Raw genomic sequence first — 10,732 nt, forward strand, 5'->3', positions numbered from 1 at the left:
CGGTTCCGTTCCATTTTTCCATATGGCATATACAGTAATTACATAGAAAAAATTGGGCTGGGCATAACATTTTTAGTAGATGGTTCCTCAAAAACGGAACGGATCCGGAAGACATACGGAGTAAATGCCGTATGTGTTCCGTTTTTTTTTTTTACTTGAATGGAGCCACAGAACGTAATTTGCGTGCAATAATAGGACATGTTCTATCTTCGAACGGAAAAGAAAAACGGAAATACGGAAACGGAATGCATATGGAACACATTCCGTATTTTTTGGCGGAACCATTGAAATGAATGGTTACGTATACGGACCGTATACGGAACTCAAAAAACGGCCCGTATACGGAACACAAAAAACATTCGTGTGAACGAGCCCTAAGGCCCAAAACTTTTTTTTCCGTTTACGTTCCTTTTTTGCGTTCCATATACGGAACCATTCATTTCAATGGATCCTCAAAAAAAAAAACAGAAGGTACTCCGTTTCCATATTTCTGTTTTTCCGTTCAAAGATAGAACATGTCCTATTATTGTCTGCATAACGGACAAGGAGAGGACTGTTCTTTCAGGGGACAGCTGTTCCGTTCCGCAAAAAACGGAATGCACACGAACGTCATCCATATTTTTTGTGGACCGCAAAATACTGAAAAAGCCATACAGTAAGAGGCTTGTGCAAGAGGCCTAAGACTGTAGAGCCCAGCTGGGAGAACTGGCGCAGGGTCTGTGAAGCAAGTACTTACGTACTTGTTCTTTATTTCCGTAAGATCCCGGGGGAAAGTCTGGTTTCCATCTTAAGCCGGACAACCCCTTTAAAGGAGTTTTCTGGTAATTAAATATTGATGAACTCCCCTTTAATACATGACTGCGTACACCTGGCTAACAGGAATGTGTCGCTCTCTGATGGCTGCATTTCAGACCCCCACGATACTGCAGGATGGCCACCATGATGCCAGATGATAAGGCCATCAACTACAGGTCACATCTACTGTAATGTATTTTCTATATCATCAGCACTCGCGCTTCAGTGAGAAAACGCACCTTCAAGGCTGAGTCGCTGTCTGCGACTGAGGCTCCAACAAACTACATTTTTCTCATTTCTCCACCGCAGGTGTCCTGATGAAGGTGGCGGAGATCAGAATTATATTACAGAGGAACACAATGTCCTACAGCCGCAGCGTTCTCACCTTCAGCCCCTGCTTCACAGCTTGTAAGATAATTTCCACCACGGTTGTCGTCTTGCCAGTGCCAGGGGGCCCGTGAATAACAGCAACTTCTCTCTGGGTCAGGGAGAAAACGACAGCCTCCTTCTGTGAATTGTCCAAGGCCGGATTGAGAAATTCCAGAGGTCCTGAAGACATAAGAGAGAAGTGAGCGCCATGCAGAAAATAGAACAAGAGTTGGAAACTTTAAAGGGGTATCCAGGCTTAAAAAAAACAACACACAAGAGTCATACATCTGCTAGGTAGAATATTGGCAAATGTAGAATATGCAAAAATGTATCGATTTGTGTATTTTAGGCCTCATGCACATGACCGTATCTATTTTGCAGTCCACAAGTCGCTGATCTGCAAATTACAGATGCGATCTGTGGGCTGTCTGCATTTTATCTGTTTTCAATGGGTCCGTGATCAGCATTTTGCAGACATAGGTCATTTATTATCCAGAAATACGCCTATATTAGGCGGACCTCTGGCGCAGATTGTGGCGCTAAGGTTATTTGTGCCTCAATCTGTGACTTTTCCCTGCTCAAGCCAGTTTGACGTGGGCGGGGAAGGTCTGTCTCATTCATCATTTTGTATACCGGTTTTAGGCATAGAAAATGGTCTAAATGTAAGAAAGCTAGGAAGCTTTCTTATAACTAGACCGGCGCTGGATACGCCAAAGTTAATTTAGGGGCCGGCGCCTCTTCATAACTTCAGCGGATCCACCGCCAGATATAGGGGTTATTTAGGCTCCGTTCACACGTCCGTAGCGTGTTTTGCGGACAAGAATAGGACATGTTCTATTTTTTTTTCGGGAACGGAATTGCGGACCCGGAAGTGCAGGTGTCTTTAATGGGTCCACAATTCCATTCCGCAAAATGCGGAACGAAATTGCGGATGTGTAAATGGGGCCTAAGACTGGCATTTTAGACGCCCATAGTCTTTTTTGCAGAACAGACATACTTCTGCCCGTTTCCTGGACCTAACCGATGCTCACTGTACAGACCCTGAGCCGCCTGCCCTGACCTCTGGACTGTTTCATGGATTTGCACACCTGTCTGCCCTGACCTCAGCCTGTTTCCTAACTACCTGTATTGCCTGATCCCTCGGTGCATGCAAGGAGCATAATGGATGCTTTAAATACAGGATACGTTTTTTTCTCTTTATTTTTCTGTTTTTCTAATGTATCAGAAGAACGGAAAAATAAACATGATGTGAACCTGACCTACTATGTATGGAAGTGTCCCGATACACATAAGCCTTTTGCTCTCAGGATAAATAAGCCGCCACCAGAGATGTCTGGCATTGGCTTACTCTACTGCTCCCATTCAGAACACATGCATGCTCGGCCAACAGCCATCTACAGTGTATGGCCAGCTAAAGGTTAGATCTACACCACCACACAAATTTACATGTGAATCACAGCTTTGTGAGTATAATAAAAAATACCCACAGTGCGGATTTAACAGCAATTCGCAGACAATTCCGTGTTGTTATGTAACCCTAGCCTTAACTGCCTCCGGACCAAGTAACGCACGGATGCGTCCGGGAGGCGGTCGATTGATTCCTCCTGGACGCATCCGTGCGTCATCTCGCGAGACGCGAGATTTCCTGTGAACGCGCGCACACAGGCGCGCACGTTCACAGGATCGGAAGGTAAGCGAGTGGATCTCCAGCCTGCCAGCGGCGATCGTTCGCTGGCAGGCTGGAGATGCGATTTTTTTAACCCCTAACAGGTATGATAGACGCTGTTTTGATAACAGCGTCTAATATACCTGCTACCTGGTCCTCTGGTGGTCCCTTTTGCTTGGATCGACCACCAGAGGACACAGGTAGCTGTGTAAAGTAGCACCAAACACCACTACACTACACTACACCCCCCCCTGTCACTTATTAACCCCTTATTAACCCCTGATCACCCAATATAGACTCCCTGATCACCCCCCTGTCATTGATCACCCCCCTGTAAGGCTCCATTCAGACGTCCATATGATTTTTACGGATCCACGGATACATGGATCGGATCCGCAAAACACATACGGACGTCTGAATGGAGCCTTACAGGGGGGTGATCAATGACAGGGGGGTGAGTACCCCCTAATAGACTCCCTGATCACCCCCCTGTCATTGATCACCCCCCTGTGAGGCTCCATTCAGACATTTTTTTGGCCCAAGTTAGCGGACATTTTTATTATTTTTTTTCTTACAAAGTCTCATATTCCACTAACTTGTGTCAAAAAATAAAATCTCACATGGACGCACCATACCCCTCACGGAATCCAAATGCGTAAATTTTTTTAGACATTTATATTCCAACTTCTTCTCACGCTTTAGGGCCCCTAAACTGCCAGGGCAGTATAAATACCCCACATGTGACCCCATTTCGGAAAGAAGACACCCCAAGGTATTCCGTGAGGGGCATATTGAGTCCATGAAAGATTGAAATTTTTGTCCCAAGTTAGCGGAAAGGGAGACTTTGTGAGAAAATACCCCAAAAAATCAATTTCCGCTAACTTGTGCCAAAAAAAAAAAAATTCTATGAACTCGCCATGCCCCTCATTGAATACCTTGGGGTGTCTTCTTTCCAAAATGGGGTCACATGTGGGGTATTTATACTGCCCTGGCATTTTAGGGGCCCGAAAGCGTAAGAAGAAGTCTGGGATCCAAATGTCTAAAAATGCCCTCCTAAAAGGAATTTGGGCCCATTTGCCCACCTAGGCTGCTAAAAAGTGTCACACATCTGGTATCGCCGTACTCAGGAGAAGTTGGGGAATGTGTTTTGGTGTGTCATTTTACATATACCCATGCTGGGTGAGAGAAATATCTTGGTCAAATGCCAACTTTGTATAAAAAAAAATGGGAAATGTTGTCTTTTGCCAAGATATTTCTCTCACCCAGCATGGGTATATGTAAAATGACACCCCAAAACACATTCCCCAACTTCTCCTGAGTACGGCGATACCACATGTGTGACACTTTTTTGCAGCCTAGGTGGGCAAAGGGGCACACATTCCAAAGAGCACCTTTTGGATTTGACCGGTCATTTTTTACAGATTTTGATTTCAAACTACTTTGCACGCATTTGGGCCCCTAAAATGCCAGGGCAGTATAACTACCCCACAAGTGACCCCATTTTGGAAAGAAGACACCCCAAGGTATTTCGTGATGGGCATAGTGAGTTCATGGAAGTTTTTATTTTTTGTCACAAGTTAGTGGAATATGAGACTTTGTAAGAAAAAAAAAAATATAAAAAATCATCATTTTCCGCTAACTTGTGACAAAAAAAAGCGGAAATTCACATTTTTGTACCATAGTTTGTAAACGCTATAACTGTTACCCAAACCATTTTTTTTTTATCAAAGACATGTAGAACAATAAATTTTGAGAAAAATTTATATATGGATGTCGTTTTTTTAAAAAAAAAATTGCAACTGAAAGTGAAAAACGTTACATTTCGATTAATAACAAAAAATGTCAGCAGCAATGAAATACCACCAAATGAAAGCTCTATTAGTGAGAAGAAAAGGAGGTAAAATTCATTTGGGTGGTAAGTTGCATGACCGAGCAATAAACGGTGAAAGTAATGTAGTGCAGAAGTGTAAAAAGTGGCCTGGTCATTAAGGATTTGTCAGAATGATCAACCATATTAAACTAGGCATATTGCCTGGTAGGGTTGATCATGCTGATGAAAACAATGGAGGTCATTTATGACCAGATATACGCCACTTTTGCGGCATATATCTGAAAAAGATTTTGTAGCACGTCATGGAGATTGGGACTCTACAATCTTTCTCATCGTTTGGGACAACATTTCACCAATAGGGCTTGGGCAGGTATCAGCAAGGGTTTAGCCACTGAGAGGTAGGGTCGTCCCTTTCGGGGCGGGTGCTCTGGCTGTAGGCAGGGTGAGTTCCAGGGACATTGCAGGGACAGGAACGATGAGATCACAACTGTTATGATATACGTGTCATCAAACCGTGAGTAGGAAGTAGTAGTAGGAAGGCCCACCTCATGATACCCTGTCCGTATACCGACTCTGACTGTGGTGAATTATCAAGTGTAGTATAATCATTGTTTTATATACCAATAGGGGTTTTCAAATGTTTTTAGTTATAGTAATAAGAGTTATACTAATAAGGGAGGATATTTTGGTTGCTGTTGATTTATACTCCTTTAGAGATATTCATTGTATGTCTTCTATCTCTGTAGGTAGAATGGTTCCTGAGTTATCTGCTTTTAGTAATTTGTAAATGAGCTGTTTTGAGCACCAAGGGGCTGGCGGGAGCCCTCGGAGCTTCCTGAGCAGCGCAGATCTAGACTGTGCGCGTGCAGAGGATCCGACATAACACCAGAAAGGAGAGGTACCAAAGCCAGTGCCTCAGTTTCCAGGTGTAGTCTTGCGTCCAGGGTATAATTCTTAGTTTTCTGGAGAAGGGTCATTGATTCTGATTGCCTGATTGGAGTCGGGAAGGAATTTTTTCCCCCTAAACTGAGGAAAATTGGTATTTACCTCACAGGGGTTTTTTGCCTTCCTCTGCATCAACTTGCAGGATAACAGCCGAACTGGATGGACAGATGTCTTTTTTCAGCATTATAAACTATGTTACTATGTCCTCGGCGCATGCGCAGTCTGGATATGAACTGCTCGGGAAGCAGCAGCAGATGGAGTGTGCAAGCACCAAGTCACTGGGCCATGGTGCAGGTGCAAGAATACCAGGCCCCTGTCATTCAAGGGGGAAAGTCCAGAGCAGAGGGGCGTTACAAAACCGGTGCTTCAAGGGCTACGGCCGGTGTTCTGTCATTCTGGTGGACCTTATCGAGATGTGAGTCTCCGGAAATCCACCAATCAGCAGCCTCACACACAGTCACACTCCCCTGCAAATCCTCCAATCACTATCCTGCTGGTGCAAATGTAGGCAGGTCCTGGCGGAGGAGGACTGCATGCAGCTCAACCCGTCCTTTAAAGGCATCGCCTGGAACTCCCTCATGGCCATAGATATCGCCATGTCCATGAGTCTCGGCGTCTATGCCCACAGCACCTCATCTTGGGGCAGCGCCCGCTCCATTGTCAATCTCATCGGCATAACCAGCCACGGCTTCCCCTGGATCCTGGGCACAGTGATCTGCCTGTGGAAGAGCAGAGGAGACGCCCAGGACCCGCCCTGCAGGATAGTGGAGGCTGCTGATTGGTGGATTTCCGGAGACTCACATCTCGATAAGGTCCACCAAAATGACAGAACATCGGCCTCTTGGTGCTTGAATCAGCTCATTTGCATATTTCAAAAAAATATATAAAAAAAAAAAGCTGATATCTCAGAAATCGTTGAAAACAACAGAGATAACAAAGGGATCAGTTTAATCTGCATGAGCAACCCTACCAGGAAACATGTCTGGTTTAATAGGGTTGATCATGCTGACAGAGCCTATTCCAGTTACTCATCGGCTTCTGAATAATTTTTTCTTAAAGTAATATCTTACTTGATAGCCTAATGCTATTAGGTTGGGACAAACTGAAGAGGACATCTACTAAGTCACTTGCTGGTCCGCAGCGGTACTGACCCAAAGCAGTCAGAGCTCTGCAAAAAAGAAAAGAAAGCAACGTTACTTCACGTGATTGGATTTGCAGTAAAGTAAATGCCTTGTTTGGCGCCACATTAAAATACTACACTGCAGAATTTCATTCTGATATATTGTAAGGGTACTTTGACACTTGCGGCAGATGATTCCGGCAGGCAGTTCCGTCGACGGAACTGCCTGCCGGATCCGTCAATCTGGACACAAACTGATGGCATTTGTCAGACGGATCCGTCTGACAAATGCAGTGAAATAACAGATCCGTCTCTGCGGTGTCATCCGGAAAAACGGATCCGGTATTAATTTTTTTTTGCATTCTTAAAGGTCTGTGCATGCGCAGACTGGAAAGCCGGATCCGTTTTGCCGGAACACTTAATGCCGGATCCAGCACTAATACATTTTAATGGAAATTATTGCCGGATCCGGCATTCCGGCAAGTGTTCAGTATTTTTGGCTGGAGAGAAAACTGCAGCGTGCTGCGATATTTTCTCTGTCCAAAAAAACGTAAGAGGGACTAAACTGATTCATCCTGATGTAAACTGAACGGAATGCTCTCCGTTCAGAATGCATTAGGGTAAAACTGATCAGTTTTTTCTGGTATTGAGCTCCTGTGACGGAACTCAATGCCGGAAAAGAAAAACGCTAGTGTGAAAGTACCCTACGCTGGACTCAATAGCAGGCCGCGACGAGAACGAGCCTCCCTAGCATCGCCGCCACACAGTTAATACTACGTTATTTAGAGGCAAAGTCAAACTTTGGAGGATGTTTTAAGAATTGCCCGTTTTCTTACTGTTTGATTCTTTTATAGGTGACATCATTGGCTAATTTCAGAAGCCTGTAGGTGGCTTCGCTGCCCAGATTTAACGAATCCCCCTGAACTTCATCAAAGGCCACAGTGATAGTCTTCTGTGTAATGCCAGACACGATCCCTGTGGAGATGGCTTCCTTTGGCGCACTGGAGTCATAGAGTCCTACAATGTCACCTGCAAACAAGAACAGGGAATCATTGGAACCGGGTGTTTACAAGCCGAAATTCATGAAGAAGCCCCCGGCTCCATAGAGCGCTCCAGTCTAATACCGCCACCTGCTGCTACCAAATATCGGACACAGGGTGGACGGTGGCACCTTACAACCAGAGGAAAACACCATGACCGCCTTCACTAACGGCTGCCACTATTACAAACTCAAAACCAGATTTTCAGCACCGCCTGACTTACCCCTTTAGAGAGGATGGGCCCTAAATGACGCTAATCATTTTGTAGACATCAGGTTTAATCGCCCTGATTTTTTTTATTTCTCGGGCGACCAAAACACATTTTGCTGCATTTTTTCACATAGGGCTGTTTAATACGACTTTTATGGATTTTAGTAAAGAATAAAATAGTGCATAGTTCTTAACGCTTACTGCAAGTTTAAAGGCGCACTTAGGTATTTTTTAAAAACTTAATATTTGTGGAAAGTATATTTTATTTTATTTTTTTTATCGTTTTTCTTTTTCAGTTCCTGCTCTGCATTGCACGATGTGGGAATGTGGGATAGGTAAGTATTCAAACTAAGAGGTCATCACTATGTATGGGGACACTTACAGGGCCTCACCATATGGAGAGCACTTATGGGAGCCTCATTCTGTGTGTGGGGGACACTTATGGGGGCCTCATACTGTGTGTGGGGGACACTTATGGGGGCCTCATACTGTGTGTGGGGGACACTTATGGGAGCCTCATAGTGTGGGGGACACTTATGGGGGCCTCATACTGTGTGTGGGGGACACTTATGGGAGCCTCATAGTGTGGGGGACACTTATGGGGGCCTCATAGTGTGGGGGACACTTATGGGAGCCCCATAGTGTGGGGGACACTTATGGGAGCCCCATAGTGTGGGGGACACTTATGGGAGCCCCATAGTGTGGGGGACACTTATGGGAGCCCCATAGTGTGGGGGACACTTATGGGAGCCTCATAGTGTGGGGGACACTTATGGGGGCCTCATACTGTGGGGGACACTTATTAGGGCCTCATACTGTGTGGGGGGCATTTATTAAAGTCTTACACTGTGTGGGGGGCACTTTTGGGGGCCTCATACTGTGTGGTGGGCACTTAAGGGGCTTTATAATGTATAGGGGTATCCTTCTGTGTGTGGGGGACACTTATGGGGGCCTCATACTGTGTGTGGGGGACACTTATGGGGGCCTCATACTGTGTGTGGGGGACACTTATGGGGGCCTCATACTGTGTGTGGGGGACACTTATTAGGGCCTCATACTGTGTGGGGGGCATTTATTAAAGTCTTACACTAGGTGGGGGGCACTTTTGGGGGCCTCATACTGTGTGGTAGGCACTTATGGGAGAATCATACTATGGGGGGGCACTTAAGTGGCTTTATAATGTATAGGGATATCCTTCTGTGTGTGTGGGCCACTTATGGGAAGTTTCTACTGGGAAGAAACCACAGTAGAAACATTCAATTGTATGGGGGGCATCAAGCTTCATCGGGGGCACTAAGGGGCCATTCTGATACTGTTGGCACTTTAAGGGGGTTTTCTTACTATTTATGGGCACAGTTATTGTGTGAGGCCACAAAGGGGGCAGGGCAAGATTGGGCATGTATGGATAGGCACTGGGTTAAGTTAAAGGTGTGGCTTAGTGTCAAAATATTTGTCCCTCCTTGGGCTTTTCACTAGTCGGAGGTACGCTCGCTCATACAGTGTGAAATGCTATTTTCAGATGAATTATGTGCATCTGAGAAGAGATATATAAAACAGTCACACGACCGATACCTGAGCCAAAGCGGTTAGTAGGCAGCACCGCCTCGGTGTCGTACTTCCGCGGTGTGAAGGTCACGAGCAGGCGTCCATACAGCCCCGTTCTCTGGTTTGCTACCTGCAGCTTCAGTAGGCAGACTCCTTTCCGCTGTAATTCCTTTAAGGACACATTCTCCTGCCAGGCTCTGCAAAAAAAGGATAACATGGGCTTAGTGGGCAGTGACTGTGACAACCGCTGCAACAGGCAGCTCCACCCACAGAGGCCTAGGTGGACATATCAGCCCTGACTTTGGGCTAGATGAGCAGCTACACGTCATGGCCATAGACAACAGAGACCATATGAGTGCTGCAGACACAAGATTGAGTCTGATTAGTAAACTGCATCACTCCTTGCGACGGACCACATAAGCCCCCGCGATGGACTGCGATATTCTCGGGACCGCCTGCAACGTCCCGGGTGACGGGCTGCAACAGCCTCTGCGATGGACTACAATATTCTCGGGACTGCCTGCAACGTCCCGGGCGATGGGCTGCAACGTCCCCAACGGACCGCATCAACCCCCGCAATGGACTATGATATTCTCGGGACCGCCTGCAACATCCCCAACGGACCACATCAGCCTCCGCGATGGACTACAATATTCTCGGGACCACCTGCAACATCCCCAACGGACCACATTAACCCCCGCAATGGACTGAGATATTCTCGGTGACCCCCTGCAAAGTCCCCGGCGACAAGATCATGCATCTTTGACAGCTGCTCCATTATTAACAAGATGGGGAGTTACTAAGGAGTACCCCGCCTTTTAAAAGCTTGGGGGCAGAGCTGTAATAATCTGCCATTCTGGTGTCTGGGAAAGCTGTGTGACCACCTCAGATGTAATGGACGCCATATTACTCGGTACTCAGCTTTCCCAGGAACAGATAGAGGGACAGAGAATGGCTGATTTGTTGGGGATTCCTTTCAGGGCACAGTAAGACACGGGCAGTGACCTCCATGCTTCCCTGTACCTGGCCTCTTCTATTTCGGCCTCTCTTTCCTCTTGCAAAAGTTCAAGCTGAGTTTTGACAAATTCCTCCATGACATGAATTCCGTTCCCGGAGATAAGTCTGTGCAGTCTCCTCAGCTGTCATGCCCTGTCCGGTGTTACCGTTCTCACTCCCCCCGGGAACTTCCTGTTTAGGCGGAACTAACGCTT

At 46.2% G+C, this 10,732-nt stretch overlaps 1 protein-coding gene across 1 annotated transcript in view; it reads right to left on the reverse strand.

Moving 5' to 3' along the window:
• The window catches only part of IGHMBP2 (immunoglobulin mu DNA binding protein 2), a 62,902-nt gene extending 52,204 nt beyond the window's left edge, over window positions 1-10,698 (reverse strand). Inside the window, exons 1-5 of the mRNA XM_044269941.1 lie at window positions 10,545-10,698; window positions 9,549-9,718; window positions 7,563-7,755; window positions 6,677-6,774; window positions 1,181-1,344 (exon numbers count right to left, since the gene is read on the reverse strand). Of these exons, the coding sequence (XP_044125876.1) occupies window positions 1,181-1,344; window positions 6,677-6,774; window positions 7,563-7,755; window positions 9,549-9,718; window positions 10,545-10,615 (696 nt within the window). The 5' untranslated portion in view covers window positions 10,616-10,698. The remainder of the gene's footprint in view (window positions 1-1,180; window positions 1,345-6,676; window positions 6,775-7,562; window positions 7,756-9,548; window positions 9,719-10,544) is intronic.
• Between the last annotated feature and the right edge of the window lie 34 nt (window positions 10,699-10,732).

The sequence above is a fragment of the Bufo gargarizans genome, chromosome 10 (assembly GCF_014858855.1).
Source record: "Bufo gargarizans isolate SCDJY-AF-19 chromosome 10, ASM1485885v1, whole genome shotgun sequence".
Taxonomy (NCBI): domain Eukaryota; kingdom Metazoa; phylum Chordata; class Amphibia; order Anura; family Bufonidae; genus Bufo; species Bufo gargarizans.